Below are 19,700 nucleotides of genomic sequence, written 5' to 3'. Positions count from 1 at the left end.
TGTCTCTCTGATGTAGGTTGACGTCCCTAGTTTCCAGTTTATCCCCGGAAAGTTGAAGTCCCCCATGATCGTCACATTTCCTGATTTACATCCGTGGTTAATTTCTTCCATCATTGCTATGTCAATTTGCTCAGACTGTCCCGGGGGTCGATAGTAGAGGCCAATTTTTGTGTCTGCTTCTTTTTGTCCAGGAATCTTTATCCAGAGGGACTCTGGTTTACCATCTACTTCCGACTCTCCTTCTCTGTTAGATTCTATGTCTTCCTGGACATATAGGGCAATACCTCCCCCTTTTTGCCCAATCCTATCTCTTCTGTATAGTTTATATCCTTGCAATGCCGTGTCCCATTCATTTTCATCATTCCACCATGTTTCCATTATTCCTATGATATCCAGTTGCTTTCTTTTTGCTAGCTCCTCCAGTTCGCCCATTTTGTTACCTAAGCTTCTGGCATTCGTGTAGATACATTTAAGCTCTGATCGTACTAATTTCCTGGATTCAGTGGTCCTCATATCCCTTCCTTTATCCATTTGATCTTTTTCATGACCTCCCATAGATTCATTATGTTCCACCTCTATATCTGTTCGGTTGCTTGAAGTTTCCTCATCAGGATATCCTGGTGTCCGGGCCATCGACATGTTGTCGACTGTCAGCTCTCCCCTGACCTTTAGTTTAAAGCCCTCTCAAAGGACTTCTTCATGTTCTCAGCCAGGACTCTCGCTCCCTGTTTGGTGAGATGTAGGCCGTCCTTTCTATAGTACCTGCTTTTTCCCCAGAATGTTGACCAATTTCGTACGAAGTCGAAACCTTCATCGTCGCACCATTGCCTCATCCAGGCGTTTACTGCTCTCAATTCATCCTGTCTCCTTGCGTCCGCTCTCGGTACCGGAAGGATTTCCAAGAAAGCTGCCTTCACCTCCCTGACCTTCAATCTCATTCCGAGTAGTCGGAGCTGGTCCTTTAACTCTTCCCTGTTGTATTTCCTTCCGCTAATATCGTTGGTTCCCATGTGGATGATTACGGCAGTATCCTTTCCTGCTTCGTCATCTATAATACTGGTGATCCTGCTGGCCACATCCTTCACTCTTGCACCAGGCAGGCAGGTGACCAGTCTGTCGTCTCTTCCTCCCGCAATGTGGCTGTCCACATTTCTTATGATGGAATCCCCGACTATGATCCCAATCTTCTTCAATTGGAGGTTCCTTGAGGGTTTTAGGTCTGTATCCATGATGTAGGTCCTGTCTTCCTTCTTCTGCTGCTCATCCCCAGATGGTTTATCCTCTCTGCTGATTGGATTTGTGCCCCCGTCTGCATCAATTATTTCTCCCTCCTGGGCTGATCAGTCGCTGATCCCAAGCCCAGGGATCTCCACAATCTGCTGGTGGGCTTCTTCGATATATCTCTCCAATTCCTCAATCACTTCACTGGTGCTGGAATCTACAAGCAACCTCTCCTGTGTGCGCTGTTCCTCTTTATTAATGAGAAGTTCCTCTAGTTCCTTCACTGTTCCCTCCAGCAACCAGACTTGCTGCTTCAGGCTTTCAAGCTCCCTGCACCGACTGCAAATGTATGACCTAGTCCCTGAGGGGAGGAAGTCATACATACTACAGCTGGTGCAGAAGACTGGAAAGCTCATCTCCTGTTCTCCATGGATGCTCATAGCCTGTTTCCCCTCCGAGCTGCTTGTGTTTTATGAGTGAACCCTCTGTGTCAGTAAATTATGTGGATCCTCCTGGCAATTAGTTGTCCCCCTTTCGTGCCAACCAACCAACCGTCTATGTGCGTAATACGGTTTAACTTACTATTTGAGACTTGTAGTGTTGACCTCGTTTCCTGGCCCTTCTTTAAGGCATCTTCTCAAAGGCGCTCTCGCTAAGGCGAGCGCCTTTGCCGCTCGCCTTCGCCGCGCGCCGAACGGCTGGGCGCCATTGGCCCTCCCCCTTTTAAGGGGGAGCCGAGTTGCACTGCTGGTGACGCGCAGGGGGGTGGGCGGAGCTACCTCTCGCCTGCCCCACGCTGCCTGGTGTTAATGCTAGCCTTCCCCTCCTTCAATGCTAGCCTTCCCCTCCTTCAAGCCACAAAATGAAAAGAATAGTTCAGATAACTCACTGAGAACTGCTTTTCCGGTGTAGTACTTTCGCCGCGGCTCTCTCTTTTAAGGGGGAGCCGAGTCGCACTGCCGGTGACGCGCAGGGGGGTGGGCGGAGCTACCTCTCGCCTGCCCCACGCTGCCTGGTGTTAATGCTAGCCTTCCCCTCCTTCAATGCTAGCCTTCCCCTCCTTCAAGCCACAAAATGAAAAGAATAGTTCAGATAACTCACTGAGAACTGCTTCTCTCTCAAATTAACTTAAAAAGCTCTGGATCTGAAATTTTTCCTCCTTTTTACATAAAAAATTTTTTCCATCAGTTGGGACCTATCATCCATTCAATTGTCTTAAAAAGCTTGCTTACTTCTTCAGTCCCTACATCGTGGAAACTGCTTTTATTACTCCTTTACTTAAAGATCATAAAATCAGTAATAGCGATCCCACTAATTACCGACCATTGCAAACATCCCCTTTTTAGCCAAATTGACTGAAAAATTAATATTTAACCAGGTATCTGATTTCATCGAATCAACAAAAGTCTTGCACCCCAAACAAACAAGCTTCCGTAAATGTCATAATACAGAATATTCCATGATTGGTTTAACAAATAATATCCATTACTTTTTAGACTATCACAAATCAGTTGCTCTTTTCTCACTAGATATCTCTGCTGCATTTGATACAGTTGATCATGATCTCCTACTTAGTCAACTTGAATCAGTAGGCATTTGTGATCAAGTTCTCAGCTGGTTCACTTCATATCTTACTAATCGTACTTCTTTAGTTAGATTCAATAATGAATACTCTAATTCTTATTCTACATCCTTTGGAATTCCTCAAGGATCAATTTTATCGCCTCTTTTATTTAGTATTTTTCTTTCTCCATTATTGAGTCTCTGTCAATCAGTTGGTTTTACCTCTTTTTCATATGCCGATGATATCCAACTAATGCACCCCTTTGACCCTGAAAACCAGGTAGACATTATGTCTATAAATAAAAAACTTGATCTAGTGTATAACTGGCTCAACACAAATAAATTAGCGTTAAATATCAAGAAAACAAAAATCATGATTTTTAACTGGAAAAATGACATAATTCTTAAAATGCCATTCGTCCTTAATAACAATACCTTAGAAATTATCCACAATCTAAAAATTTTAGGAGTTATAATTGATGACAAATTGTAATCCGCCTTGAACCGCAAGGTAATGGCGGAATAGAAATCCCGAATGTAATGTAATGTAATGTAATATTAATAATATAGTTAAATCTTGTTTTTATAAACTGCGGCTAATAAGATCAATCGCCAAATTTTTGGAGCCTAAATCACTTAATATTCTGATCCATTTACTAGACGAAGCTAAAATAGATTATTGTAACTCCCTATTACTTAACATCTCTCAAAAAGAAAAGCGACGTCGTCAAATCATTCAAAACACCGCCATTAAATTGATTTATAATGCAAAGAAATATGATCACGTTACGCCTCTATTTATCGATGCTCATTGGCTTCCTATCAGCCACCGTATTTTATATAAGGTAATGCTGCTTATTTTTAAAACCCTAGTCCATATCGAGCCTCTGTTTATATCAAGGATGTTAATTCCTTATAATCCCATTCGTTCACTCAGATCATCCTCTCAAAACTTCCTAGTTATACCTTCCCTTAAAACAATAGGAACAAGAAGAACAGACATGTTTTCTGTTATGGGCCCACAATGGTGGAACTCTCTACCACAACATATTACAAATGAAAGAGATCTTCTTTCTTTTAAAAAATCTTTGAAAACTCACCTTTTTAAAGATGCTTTTAATACTCAATATTAAAATTTTTTTTAGTTTTTTAATCTTTTACCTACCCCCGTTCCCATATGTTTTTTCCCGTATTTGTTTCTCTATATATAATAGATGTAATCTTTGCCCTTCTTTCCCTCCCACTTCAAGTTTGTCTTGTCTTAAATTTGATGTTACTGAGTTTTAATTTGTATCTCTATATTTTATGCTTTTTTTACTTATGTACATCGCTTTGTAAACAGATTCAGCGATAAATCAAATATTAATAAACCTTGAACATAAAAATACAAGACAAAACAACCGACCCATACATGGACTTACTAGCCTGTCAACTTTCAAGCACATCATTTAAAGGAACACTAACATGCATACTATGCTACATAACCCCAAGTAACTAGAGCATAGCTAAACCTATATTTGAAGAATTTATTTACCGGAACTTTCTAGCGACAACCTATAATCTCCTTCTAGGAGACCTCAACCTCCACCTCAAAAACCAATCCTGCAAAAATTTAGAAACCTTACTAGCATATCTCGAAGCCTTAACATATAAAATCTTAGATCCTCAAACCACACACGAAAAAGGACACCAACTAGACATTGCAGCATACATGTCCCAACAGACCACACGACCAGAGATCCAAACATCAAACGGAAAATGGAACCGTTCCCTTTGGTCTGATCACTACACTTACTCCTTCGAAATCAATTGGACCAGTAACAAAAACATTCCAACTACTCAACAGACAACCTACAACTCACGCAAACATATAGATCACACCACATTCTGGACAAAAACAGACACCATAATCCAATACTACACACCCAAAGACTTCATCTCAAAATGGAACCATCTAAGTACTTCTACCCTGGATGAACTAGCCCCAGAAAACCCCCAAACCAAAATCCACAGAAAATCTGATAAATGGTTCGACAACGAACTACTCCAACTCCAAAGACAATGCAGACAACTAGAAAGAAAATGGAGAAAAAGCAGCCAAGAATCCTCAAAAACAGCATGGATAGTAACAAACCGAAAATACAAACAAAACCTGAAAGAAAAAAGAAAGACATACTATTCAAAACAAATAGGAGAAGGACCCTAAGACACAAAAAAGCTATTCCAGCTACTAAAAGTTCTCACAAACACCACATCTTACATAGCCAACAGCAACCCCCCCACCACCACTTCAGCCACCCTCCTAGCCACATACTTCAAAAACAAGATCGCAAACATCAGAGCCTCATTCAACGGAACACCCACACACATAGAGACATCATTTCCCCCTACAGAAAAAGAACCAGTCGCAGCAGATAGAACCTGGTCCCATTTCTCACCCATACAATGGTCAAACTTCAAAAATCTTTATAATTAATGCAGCCATGCAGCCTGCGACCTTAACCATTGCCCCCATACCTACTGAAAACCTCAAGTATATTATTCCATTCCCTTCTTCTACAATGGATACACTTTTTACTACTAGAGGGTCATTTCCCACAAGAACTCATCGAAATCATCATAACTCCGATTATTAAAAGACCCCACGGACCAACCATCCAACTACAGACCCATAGCCTCAATCCCACTGTACGTCAAACTGATAGAAAGCCTTGTAACCAAAACTTTAACCTCATACCTAGATAAACACAACCTACTCCACCCCACACAGTCGGACTTCAGAGCCAACTACAGCACGGAGACCCTACTAGGAACACTAATAGACACTGCAAGACAATACCTCTGTATAGGCAAGAAAATCCTGCTCATACAACTAGACCTCTCTGCAGCCTTCGACCTGGTAGATCACGACATTTTTCTACAAACTCTAGACTCCATAGGAATCTCAGGCAAAGTACTGGCATGGTTCAAAGGCTTCCTACAATCCAGAACCTACAGGGTTAGAACAATGCAAGAAAAATCAGAACCATGGTCCAACCCCTGCGGAGTTCCCCAAGGATCACCCCTATCACCCACACTATTCAATATATACATAGCCTCCCTCAGCTCCTACCTAGACAAACATGGCATAACGTCATACAGCTATGCAGATGACATCACTATCCTCCTCCCCTTCAATCACCCAGAACCCACCATGACAAGCACAATATACAGAACACTTGAAACGGTAGCAACATGGATGACAGAGCACAAATTAAAACTTAACCCTGACAAAACAAACTTCATCCTCCTAGAAAACAACAAAACTCCAACCTTAACAAATCTAGTAATAAACTTGATCTCATACCCAATTCAACCTACACTACAACTTCTGGGAGTAATAATTGATAGAGGCTGTACCATGCAACCACAAATCAACAAAGTAATAAAAGCATCGTTCATGACCATGAGAAATCTAAGACAAATCCGAAAATTCTTCAACAGAAAACAATTCCTACATTGGTACAATCTCTTATCCTTGGACTAATAGACTACTGCAACATATTATACCTCCCATGCCCAGCGACCATGATAAAACAATTACAAACAATACAAAATACAGCCCTGAGACTCGTCTACTCACTAAAAAAATATGACCATATCACAGAGGCTTACCATGACTCACACTGGCTTCCAATACAAGCAAGAGTACACTTCAAATTCTACTGCCTACTTTTCAAGGCTATTAACGGAGAAAATCCAACCTACTGGAATAACTGACTAACTCAATCATCTGCAACCAGGCACAGAAGAACCCACTCACTATTCACACATCCATCATCTAAAAAATGTCAAACAAAAAAAACTATATGACAACCTAATAGCCTCCAAAGCAGCTAAACTGGACAGACAAATCATCATTCTGTTATCACCAACCACAGACTACAAAACCTTCAAGAAAGATATTAAAACCATACTCTTCAAAAAATACATAAAACCCATCTAGCACGACCAATCCCTACCCAATCCCCTCCAACCCTCTCTATACCCTTAATACACCCCAATGCGCTTCTAACTACCCAACAAAGTCTAAAATGCTTCTAATTTACCCAACACTTAACACCTTAAGATCTCGACTTCTCTTTGGTAATTCTTATTACCCAACAGCTATCACCTAAGATCTCGACAACTCCTTGGTACTTCTTAAGTAAATATTATGACATCGCTTTGCTATTCCTATTTGGTACTTCTTAAGTAAATATCTGACTTTGCTTATGCTATTCCTTTAAACTTTTAATGTAATTCTTGGTAACTTTGATGTAATCCGCCTTGAACTGCAAGGCATTGGCGGAATTGAAATCACTAATGTAATGTAATGTAAATAAGTGATAAGATACATTAGGATGCCAGTCTGTTGAATAATTGGGTTTTTATCTGTTTTCTAAAATCAAGATAAGAGGAAGCTTCTAACGCAATTTTGGCAAGCCTTGTATTCAGTTTGGCCGTCTGAAAAGAAAAGGTTCTGTCGAGGAACTTTTTGTAATGACAGGATTTTATTGAGGGATATGCAAACAAGTGTACTCTTCGAGAGCTCTTATTATTGTAACTCAGAGTAAAATGAGGGGTAAGATAGCCTGGTAGCATGCCAAATACATGAGAACTTAAATAAGACTCTGGATTCCAATGGACACGTGGCATAGAAACATCCACCCTCACAATTGTTGCATCTACAGAATTCTTTTGCTCTGTTGGAGCACTGCAATACTGAAGGGAAAAATAATTGAGATGGAACTTGAACCAGCAAAGGTAACTCAAGAAGAAAAGCACTCCCAAAGGGGGAAAAAAGAAAGCTCAATCAAAAAAATTGTTGCTGTTAGGAGATTCCATCATAAAAAGACATCAATATTGGAACACAGGTCAAGGAGACTAAAATAGTGAATTGTCTCCCAGGATCCTCAGCTACTGTCTATAATTAGAGAAGAATCTAAGAATTCTAAAGTTGATCTTGTTATCCACTTGGGAACAAATGACCTACCCAGCAATACCCCATTTGCAGTGCAGAAAACTTTTCAGAAACTGGGGGGTTAAAGCCTTTTGTAAAGACTGTAGCATTTTCAGAAGTACTACCTACATATGGAAAAGGAGAGGAAAGAGCACTAAATACCGAGATCTTGAGTAGGTGGCTCCAGAGACATTGAAACGCTGCATGGTTTGGAGGGGCCCAGCAGCTCCGCCCTAACCCCAGTGGAACCCTACAGCGCAGGTGCAGCCTCTTCCAGCTCCCGACTCCCCACCCACCTTCTCCTGGCATTATAATTGTAAGTCTTCAGGCAGCCACTGCACAGCGTCAGCGAACAGGCCTGCCCTGGAAGTAGGATGAAGTGCTCCGGGGCAGGCTTGCTCATTGATGCGGCAGCTGCCTGAAGATCTAATTTAGAACACCAGGAAGCAGGTAGAAAGGTGGGCACCATACGAGAACACCAATCTTTGGGGCGGCCATGGCTCCTGTGGTTTCTCCTGTTCCGATGCCTATGGGTGTCTCAGAGCCTGGTGTCATCAAGAAGGCTATAGGAGGATGGGGAAATACATGGAAAAACAAGATACTATATTGTAATAATGGGCTGCATCTTACGATGGCAGGTAAAAGGATCCATGCTGAGAAATTCAGGCACTATGCTTCTAGGTATTTCAACTAGAAGGTGGGGTAGCATATGTATGCAGAACACTTACTATGGCCACCCCCAGTAAAGGTCACGATGTGACAGTAGTAAAGTTAACAATGTAGACAACAATATTAGCAAAACCCTTCTTAGCAAGGCAACAGACAGTGAGACTATATAAACTAGCCAAAAAAATGAAATGGACACAGAAAAGTAGCTGGATAGCAATGACCGCAAACACTCACAGTCAAGGCAACAAAAATCATGATCTGCAAGCCCTAATGTTGGAGGCCATAGTTCAGTGATTCCCATCCATGGGATGTAAACATACCAGCTATAATCTTTTCAGGAAGGATAAATAAAGATAGTCAAAAAGATGGTGGAGTAGCCCCAGTTACATTAGATAGATTGTGAGCCTGCCAGGATAGACAGGGAAAAATGCTTGAGTGCCTGAATAGATTCATGTAAACCGTTCTGAGCTCTCCTAGGAGAACATTGAATAAATAAATAAATAAATAAAATAAAATAGCTCTTTCTGTGAAGACTAATATCCAAATGACTGAAATGCAGGGACCCTGGGGCAAAGAAGAAGCAATATGGATAGCTTTGAAAAGAGAAGATGAAACTTCTGTCTACGTGGGTGTTGTCTACAGACCTCTGACTCAAGCACAGCAAACTAATGAAGATCTTGTTGATGATATCCAAAAGCTGGGGAAGAAAGGAGAGGTACTGTTGCTGGACAATTTCAACCTGCTGGATGCTAATTGGAAAATTCTGTCTGTCGAATCGGAGAGAAGAAGAGAGATAGTGGATGCCCTTCAAGGAGCTCTGCTCAGACAAATAGTGACAGATTTGACGAGGGAAAAAGCTATACTGGATCTGATGCTCACAAATGGGGAAAGTGTCTCTAATGTCTGAATGGGAGCCCACCTTGGTTTGATATAACAGCCAAAGTGGAGGATGGCCACATAAACCTCAAAGGCCTGGATTGTAAACGTGCAGACATTAGTAGGATGGGGGAGTACCTGAAGAAAGAGTTGATTGGATGGGAAAACATGGGAAGTTAAAAAACAGTAGTCCAAGTTGAAAGGTACAATAAAAAGAGCTACTGACCTTTATGTGAGGAAAATAAAAAAAAAAAAAAGAGAAAAAGGAAACTGATGTGGTTCTCCAAACTAGTGGCGGAAAAAATAAAGGCAAAAGAGTTGGTGTTCATGAAATATAAAAATACTCAAGAAGAGGAGTACAGAAAGGAATATCAGATGAAACTGAAAGAAGCCAAGAGAGAGATACGTCTGGCGAAAGCACAAGCGTAAAAGCAAATGGCTAGAAATCTAAAAAAGGGAGACAAAATTTTTCTCAGGTATTAGTGAAAGGAGGAAGACAAAAAATGGAATTACGAGACTGAAACAAGGTACAAACCGCTATGTGGAGAGTGATGAAGAAAACAAGTGTGCTAAACAAATACTTCTGCTCGGTGTTCACAGAAGAAAAATCTTGAGAAGGACCATGATTATTTAGCAAAGTCACACCTGAGAATGGAGTGGAAACCACACCATTCACAGAAGAAAGTGTTTATGAACAACTTGAAAAATGAAGGAGGACAAATTGAAGGAGGACTGGACAGGATCAATCATAGGATATTGAGGGAGCTCCGAGAGGTTCTGGCAGCTCCTCTTAAAGATTTGTTCAATAAATTTTTAGTGACAGGAGAGGTTCCACAGGACTGGAGAAGAGCAGAAATGGTCCCTCTTCACAAAAGTGGTTGCAGAGATGAAGTGGGAAACTACAGGTTGGTAAGCCTCACTTCAGTTATTGGAAAAATAATGGAAATGTTGCTGAAGGAAAGGATAGTGAAATTCTTAGAAACTAATGGATTACAAGATCTGAGGCAATATGGTTTTACCAAAGGTAAATCGTGCCAAACAAATCTGATTGAATAATTTGACTGGATGACCAGGGAATTGGATCATGGACATGTGTTAGATGTAATTTACTTAGATTTCAGCAAAGCCTTTGACACGGTTCCTCATAGGAGGTTCTTAAACAACTCCATAGGCTGAAGTTAGGGCCCAAAGTGGTGAACTGGATCAGAAACTGGTTGATGGACAGAGGCCAGAGGGTGGTGGTTAATAGAATTCACTTGGAGGAGGGAAAGGTGAGTAGTGGTAGTGGTATTTTTACTCCCCTAGTTCCTTTATCTTGGAACTCTTATAAATTCTCTTTTGCAAGGGGTGATCAACAATTCAAGCTGTCCTGTCCATTTAGTAAGGTATTAAAAGAATCAAGACTCTTGGTCAATCTCTGTCTTTTAAGTTTAGTCGACATGTATAATCTAAAGGAGAGGAGGGACAGGGGAAATATGATACAGACGTTTAAATACTTGAAAGGTATTAATATAGAACCAAATCTTTTCCAGAGAAGGGAAAATGGTAAAACTAGAGGGCATAACTTGAGGTTGCAGGGAGGAAGACTTAGGGCTCCTTTTACTAAGGTGCGCTAGCGTTTTTAGTGAACGCAGGAAATTACTGCGCGCTACATGGCTAGAACTAAGCCAGCTCAATACTGGCATTAAGGTCTAGCGCGTGCGGCAATGTAGCATGCGTTATTCCGCGCATTAAAGCCCTAATGCGGCTTAGTAAAAGGAGCCCTTAGGAATAATGTTAGGAAATTCTTTTTCACGGAGAGGGTGATGGAAGGCTGGAATGCCCTCTTGAGGGAGGTGGTGGAGAGGAAAACAGTGATGGAATTCAAAAAAACGTGGGATTTCTAATTAGAAAACAAACAAATGATATAAATTAAAGAACTAAGGCCGGTATTGGACAAACCGGGGCGGGCATCAATGGGAACTCCACCAATTTGGAACATGAGGATGTTACTGGCCAGACTTTACAGTAGATATCCTGCAAACAATAGGATGGTTGGATAGGCTGAAGTGAGCTTGGATGGCAACTTCAGCAGTTGGAACCTAGGACATTACCAGGTGGACGTTAGTCTATGGCCCAGAAATATCAAAGAAGAGACAAGTTAACTTAATCATGTAATACTAATGAGAATAACTAATGGGCAGACTGGATGGACCATTCAGGTCTTTATCTGCCATCATTTACTATGTTGCTATGTTATTATGAAGCAAAAAAACAACTTCAGAAAAAGAGGAGTAAAAAACTTATGTACTGTGGTCAGCATCAGAAATAAGAATATAAGAACATAAGAATTGCTGCTGCTGGGTCAGACCAGTGGTCCATCGTGCCAAGCAGTCTGCTCACGCGGTGGCCCTCTGGTCAAAGACCAGTACCCTGAGACTATCCATATCTGCGTACATTCCGGTTCAGCAGGAACTTGTCAAACTTAGTCTTGAATCCCTGGAGGGTGTTTTCCCCTATGACAGACTCCGAAAGAGTGTTCCAGTTTTCTACTACTCTCTGGGTGAAGAACTTCCTTACGTTGTGCCTTTGTATGACAAAAGATTTGAAGGTGAGAAGAAAGAGAGACATGAAAAGAAGCTGGTACACCACAATATGAAAAAATAGACACGTGCATGCTAAAAAGAAAAACAACAACCCATATACAGCTCTATAAAGCTCTTTGTTTCTGAGTTTGAAATGCTTTCTTCATGTTTCAGACTTTATTCTTACATCAGAGGACCCAAAATATTTCACCATCAGGCTCACATCCATTAAAACATATAAAGCCATAATATAATTAGAACCATAAACTGATAGTAAAAACCTAATTTGTATAAGAAATACAGAGTCAAATAATACTGATGAATAATGGAAGAACAATCTCGCATTATAAAAGCCCTTACCAATTTTGGTCTCAAATATAAACCACATTGGTTCACAATCAGATTTTTTTAGGCACTTTTACTAAGCTGCCCTACATTATTTTTAACGCTTCATTTCCTATTAATAGTCACACATTAATTTTCCAATTAGCACATGGCCATTCAGTAAAAGGGAAGAATGAAAATTATAACATGGATCCAAAAATATACATCAGATAGTACCAGAAAGAACTCTTAAGAAAACCTTCCTAATTCTCTGAGAACTTCAGTTATAATCGGGAAGAGGCAAAGACAGAGAGGCCTTTTACTAAGGTCTAGCGCATTAAAGCCCTAACGCAGCTTAGTAAAAGGAGCCCAGAGTGTCAGAGGCAATTTTCTCACTCACCCAACAAAGCAGTGAAATGAAGTGTATCTCTTTCACAATTTAAGATTCATTGATAGTTTTTCAGAATTCTTGGAAAACAATTTGAGAAGCCATTCCTTATCTGATACCAAGGCAAACCTCACCATTAATGTGACTGATAAAGGCCGTTCTGAATCCGAGGTCTCCCATCTACTTCATATTCTGATCTTGTGAAATATGTTTCCATTCTTGAAGATAATATGTGTATCACGGTGGGGTAAAAGATGCTTTATACTGCACCTTGATTTCCTGTGGGATTCAGAAACCTCATGTTGTTGAAGCCGTGACTTTAATTGTGAGCCTCGCAAGCAGCATTATTCCAGCAGTATGGAAGTCACTACTCCTAGGGGTGCCATTTTGCATCAGGAGCAATTCTGCCTGAAGACCCTCCTGGACCACCAATGTTCAAAAGGTTGCATTTTGAGCGGTTGACAGATACCTTACAAACAGAGGCGTAGCTAGGTGGGGTACCACTCCCCGAAACAGATCAGCCCTTTAGCTTCACACTGGTTACAAGTAGGGGTGGGGCAGTAGGCTAAAGGTCTTTGAAGGAGAAGGTACAGCTGGTATTGGCTTGCATATGAGAATTTACTGTATATGCAGATGGTTCAATAGTGTCTGAACTCAACTGGCAGTGGGTGCTCAATTAAAGTAATTAATAAAATATTACTAGATTAGTAATTAATACATATGGTATACAAGTGTTTCTTTTTGTTCTTATTGAGGCACTCTTATTCCTGAATAATGCCGACAGTCTTCTACATATGCTGAAAAATGGCAACAATACCTTTTCGTCTGACATGGATACCAGTCAGGTGAAGATCCCACAATTTGAGAGAGCGTGCCTGTCTGCACTGAAAGGAGAGGTAAAATACTAACCATAACTCTTCTGGGCTTGGAGGGAAATATCACGAAGGCAATTTGGATGACAGATCCATTTATGGGGGAAAGCATATACTTTACTGAGAAAGGACTAATACAAAGAGAGAGATAGCAGGTGTGTTCTCCAAAAACCATAGGCATAAATTCTCATCCATAGAACATGATACAGACACTGCCAAGTGCACTGTCACTTTAAATCTTTAAGTATCTGGGACAGTTCAGTCAAAATGTTAAGAATCTAACTAGGGGAGATGGATGGGTTGTGAGAATTTATACTTGCTAGAGGTAAGCATCTTTGCTTTCTCCAAGGACAAGCAGGCATAATATTCTCACGTGGGACTTCCAAGCTGCCAGGAACATAAAATAATGAACTTTTAACACCCCAGTGGCATAGCGAGGGTGAAAGGTGCCCCTCCATCTCCCTCTTCTCCATCCCTACATGCTTCTTCCCTGCTCCCCCCCCCCCACGCTGCTTTCCTTCCCCGTACCTCTGGAACGTTTCTGGTGCGAGCAGCAACCCCCAACCTGCTCTTGTGCTTGCTTGGGCTCTTCCTAGGCACGGATCTAGGAATTGAAGTCAGAAGAAGAGCCGACGCTGGCTTGACAGCCGGTTAGGGATTGTTGCTTGCACCAGAAATGTTCCAGAGGTACGGGGGAAGGAAAGTGGTGCACACGTGCACAGCAGTGGAGGATGGGGAAGGAGTAGGAGCAGAGAGGAGGATGGAGGCTGCGCCCCTACCAAGAAGATGCCCGGGGTGGACCGCCCCCCCCCTTGGAATATTGTGTTCAGTTCTAGAGGCCATATCTTGCTAAGGATGTAAGAAGATTGGAAGCTGTCCAGAGGAAGACAACAAATTTGATATCTGGATTGCGCCAAGAGACCTATGAGAAGAGGCTTGAATCCCTAAAATATATATACCCTAGAGGAAAGCCTTACTGGGTCAGACCAATGGTCCATCAAGCCCAGTAGCCCATTCTCACGGTGGCCAATCCAGGTCCCTAGTACCTGGCCAAAACCCAAGGAGTAGCAATATTCCGTACTACCGATCCAGGGCAAGTTGTGGCTTCCTCATGTCTTTCTCCAGGAAATTGTCCAAATTTTTCTTAAAACCAGCTACGCTATCTGCTCTTACCACAACCTCTTAACTATTCTCCGAGTGAAAAAATATTTCCTCCCATTGGTTTTAAAAGTATTTCCCTGTAACTTCATTGAGTGTTCCCTAGTCTTTGTCATTTTTTTTTAAAATTCTTTATTCATTTTACATCTTACAAGTGTATCATAAAATAACATTTAAACTTAAACAATATCACTTGATTCTCTATCAATTTAACTTAAATCATAATATTTAAACCCTCCCTCCCAATCCTACTAATTCATATGTAGTACATATATCATATAATATATTATATATTCTGTCCTATTAATCTAATCATTTAATATCAAATCAGAAATCCCCCCCCCCCCCCAATACTTTGCAATTATACCTATTAGGAAAAAATGATAGTCCAATAACTACTCATTACAATATTCTATTAATGGCCTCCAAACCTCCTGAAAGTTATTAAAATTACCTTTCTGCAAGGCTAACATTCTTACCATCTTGTACATATGACATAATGAATTCCACCAAAAACTATAATTTAATCTATTCCAATTTTTCCAATTAAATGTAATCAGCTGAATGGCAACTCCTGTCATAATAATTAATAGCTTATTATTCTTTGCAGAAATTTGACTTTTCTTCCTCATTGAAATTCCAAATAATATAGTATCATAGGATAGAGCCACAGGATTTTCCAACAAACAATTTATATGGCCCCATATCGATTTCCAAAAAGTCAAAATAAATGGACAATAGAATAATAAATGATCTAAAGTCCCTGCTTCAAGATGACAATGCCAACATCTATTAGAGCTATCTAATTTTTGTAAACGAACAGTCTTTGTCATTTTTGACGGAGTGAAAAATCGATCCACCTAGGTTTTATAGACTTCAATCATATCTCTCCTCAGCCATCTCTTTTCAAAGCTGTAAAGCCCTAACCTTTTTAGTCTTTCCTCGTATGAGAGCAGTTCCATCCCCTTTATCATCTTGGTCGCTCTTCTTTGAATCTTTTCTAGTGCCGCTATATCTTTCTTCAGATAAGGAGACCTGAATTGAATGCAATACCCCAAGTAAGGTCACACCATGGAGTGATACAGAGGCATTATAACATTCTTAGTCTTGTTAACCGTCCCTTTTTTAAATAATTCCTAGTATCCTATTTACTTTTTTGGCCGCCGCCACACATTGGGCGGAAGGTTTCATCGTATTGTTCACAGGCTTCCTAACCAACCGTACCTACCAGGTCCACAGTAATGGAGCCTTCTCCCACCACTGGCGTAACCCTTGTGGAGTCCCACAAGGCTCTCCCCTATCCCCCTCCCTATTCAATATTTACTTGACCCCTCTGGCACAAAGCCTAGCAAACTCAAACCTAAAATCGTTCATATATGCAGATGACATCACCATCATTGTTCCCATTACCTCACTCACTCTAGAAACAGAAAAACTCATCGCATCTATCCTCACCAAGTTAGAACTGTGGACCTCAAAACTCAAATTAAAGTTGAACTCTGAAAAAAACCAAAATCTTCCTAGCAAGTCCCAACCATAAAATAACAAACACTTCCCTCAGACTGAATGGGCTAGATTACCCCATCCTACCCACCATAAAAATCCTTGGAGTCATCCTGGACCACACTCTAACCTTCGATGACCATACCAGTGCCCAGGTGAAAAAATGTTTCTGTACCCTCTGGAAACTGCGCACCATCAAACGTTACTTCGACCACCAAGCCTTTTGTCTACTCGTTCAATCTCTGGTATTAAGCATATTAGACTACTGCAACATTATTTACCTGGGATCCTATAAAAATACCATCAAACGTCTTAGAACAGTCCAAAATGCTGCCGTCCGCCTCATCTATGATCTCAAAAAATACGACCATGTTAGCCCCTACTACACCAAACTCCATTGGCTTCCAGTAGAGGCAAGGGTCATCTAAGTTCGCCTGCCTATGTTTCAAAACTCTAACAGGATCTTCCCCAATCTACTTGTCTGAGCACCTTGAAATAGCAGGCCCCTCTCGCACACGAAACGCCCACCTATTCACCTTTCCCTCCCTAAAAGGCTGCCTCTACAAGAGATTCATTGATAGAACCCTAGCATTCCAAGCGGGCAAATGGAACAATTGCCTTACTGCCCTCATTTCCAACTCCCCGCCCTACCACCTGTTCAGGAAGTCACTAAAAACCTACCTCTTTGACAAATCCCGCTAACGCTGCCTTCCCCCCTTCCCTGCACCCTCCTGACCTCGATATGCCTCCATGCCCTCCGACTACGCCCCCCTCCCAAGCCACTATGGCCTCTCTTACTCAATCTCTGTTTTATCTAATTGCCCTGCCTTATCATTGCCTCTCATTTAACATCACCGTAAATGTATCACCGCTATAAAATGTAACATCGCTGTATACGCACAGCCTCCTCTTTAGTATATGCCTTTTTACTACTGCTATTCATGTAACATCTCTGTAAATGTAACAACACTATAATATGTATCATCGCTGTAAATGTACAGTCTCTTCTATTGTTAACCGCATTGAACTTCCATGGTATTGCGGTATACAAGAATAAAGTTATTATTATTATTATTATTATTATTGTCTACGATGATACCCAGATCCTTTTCTTGGGCAATAATCCCCCAAGGTGGACCCTAGTATCTGGTAACTGTGATTCAGGTTATTCTCCCAATGTGCATCACTTTGCATTTGTCCACATTAAATTTCATCTGCGATTTGGACGCCCATTCTTCCAATTTCCTAAGGTCCGCCTGCAATTTTTCACAATCCGCATGCGTTTTAACAACTTTGAACAGTTTAGTGTCATCTGCAAATTTAATCACCTCACTCGTTCCAATTTCCAGATCATTTATAAATAAGTTAAATGGCAGCGGTCCCAATACAGACCCCTGTGGCACTCCACTGTTTACTCTCCTCCATTGAGAAAAATGACCATTTAACCCTACCCTCTGTTTTCTATCCGACAACCAATTTCTAATCCACAACTGAACTTCGCTACTTATCCCATAACTCTTTAATTTTCTCAGGTGCCTCTCGTGAGGAACTTTATCAAAAGCTTTCTGAAAATCTAGATACACTATATCAACCGGCTCACCTTTATCCACATGTTTATTCACACTTTCAAAAAGCCTTTGACAAGATACCCCATGACCGCCTACTATGGAAACTGAAGAACCATGGGGTGGAAGGAGAAGTACATAGATGGATCAAAAATTGGTTGGCGGGTAGGAAGCAAAGGGTAGGAGTGAAGGGCCACTACTCGGACTGGAGGAGGGTCACGAGCAATGTTCCCTCTAATTTTTCATAGGCTGTGTGCGCAAAAAATTTCATCTGTGTGCATTTTAAAGAAAAACTAAATTTGTGTGCACTATAAAAATGATTGCCAGAGGGCCCGGAGTTCAGTTATGGGCATTTATAGGCAGGTCTTTGAGTTTAGTCTGAATTAACGAAAACACAATGTAATTTTAGTTACACTTTATGTTAGTTACACTTTATGTAACATAAAGTCTCATTTCAATAAACATAAATTATGTTTCATTGAAATGTTTCATTGAGCGCTACCTATAAATAAGGTATCATTGTACTTTATACTTAAAATTTGGAAAATAACAGCAATTTAGTTTTCAAAGTTTTTGCCTGCGACCTTTCATATTTATCCAGTCCGAATAAATTCTGTCAAGATCTATTGAGCCTCCATCTTGAAGGTGACTCTTAACACGCATCAGCATTTTCAAATGCTCTAAATGTAAATGATACCTTTGTTTAGTCTTCAAATTGTTCATTAGCTAAAACCACGCTCACAATCTGAACTAGATGCTAAGAATGTGGCACCAATGTCCATCAATTTTGCTAAATCTGCAAACTGATCATTCTGAAATGCAAATTTCGTCATATCTGGAAAGCTGTTTATCAGATTACTTTTGATTTTTTTCTGCAACAAGGAATTTAAAGTCATTGTATTGCTGAATAATAACACTTTCCTCCGGAAGAAATTGTTTATACTTTAAACAAAGAGATCTGATATGTCCATTTCCGAAGTCAAAGTCGCATTGTGATATTGCTGTACAGTCAAAAGCCGACCATTCCTCAACTTCATTTTCAGGAAATCTTTCACCCAGATGCAAACATAGGATGTTGATGAAGGTTAATATGGAATTAGTATAAAGGTTAATATGGAATTAGTATCCACTGAAACTTTTTCTCCAGACCTCATCCTGTTGTCAAGAAGATTGTTGACTTTATCACTCCACTTAACGAGAGAGTCACGTGATGTGCTGAGTCGAGCAAGACGTGCCTTGCTTGAGCTCCGGGGCTCCGAGTCCCTCTGCACTTTGCCTGTATATCTAGGTGTTGCATGGACAGGTTTATGCAGCCCTGTAGCCTGGCTAAGAATGGCAAAGTGACCCGCAAAACCAAGAGGCGCGAGGCGAGAGCTTTGTGGCCTGATTCTAAGATGGCAACGGCGGAGACGGGTTCCGTGCTTCCTTTGTCGGAGGCACATATCGAGGCCCTATCTGCGTCGGTGGTGCGGGCTTTGGAAGCCCGATTTGAACAGCTGTTGGGCCAACTTATTTCACTGGAGTCCCTGCTGACGGAAACCACCAGGCGCACCAGCGAACTGGAGACTCGAGTTGCCCTCGTGGAAGACGCCCATACTGCCTCTGCAGCGGATCTAGTGTCTCTTAAAGAGCAAATTCAGCATCAGGTGGATAAAATTGAAGATCTCGAGAACCGCTCAAGACGTGACAATCTGCGTCGATTGGCTTCACTGAAGCGGTTCCGGATTCTCACCTGCTCACAACGTTGGAGTCTTGGCTCCAGGCTGAATTGCTTCTCCCTGCAGGCATAGGGCCCTTGAGGCTGGATCGGGCCCATCGCCTTGGTAGGCGCTCTGAGGATCATAATCGAGCCCAAGTCATCATTTTTAAGGTACACAACTCGGCCCACAAGGCAGAACTGATGAGACACTATCGGCAGAAACACAATACTCTTACCTACGAGGGAGCTCCGGTCTTCTGTTCTAGGACTACTCCCCTGTACTGCAGGAGCGCCGGCGATGCTTTTCCCACGTATGC

General features: G+C 41.2%; 1 protein-coding gene across 1 annotated transcript in view; it reads left to right on the top strand.

Moving 5' to 3' along the window:
* The window catches only part of ADCY10 (adenylate cyclase 10), an 803,671-nt gene that overhangs the window by 551,757 nt on the left and 232,214 nt on the right, over positions 1-19,700 (top strand). Inside the window, exon 27 of the mRNA XM_033944139.1 lies at positions 13,342-13,482. Coding sequence (XP_033800030.1) covers positions 13,342-13,482 — 141 coding nt within the window. The remainder of the gene's footprint in view (positions 1-13,341; positions 13,483-19,700) is intronic.

The sequence above is a fragment of the Geotrypetes seraphini genome, chromosome 5 (assembly GCF_902459505.1).
Source record: "Geotrypetes seraphini chromosome 5, aGeoSer1.1, whole genome shotgun sequence".
Classification (NCBI taxonomy): domain Eukaryota; kingdom Metazoa; phylum Chordata; class Amphibia; order Gymnophiona; family Dermophiidae; genus Geotrypetes; species Geotrypetes seraphini.
This window is presented reverse-complemented; position numbering and strand designations above follow the sequence as displayed.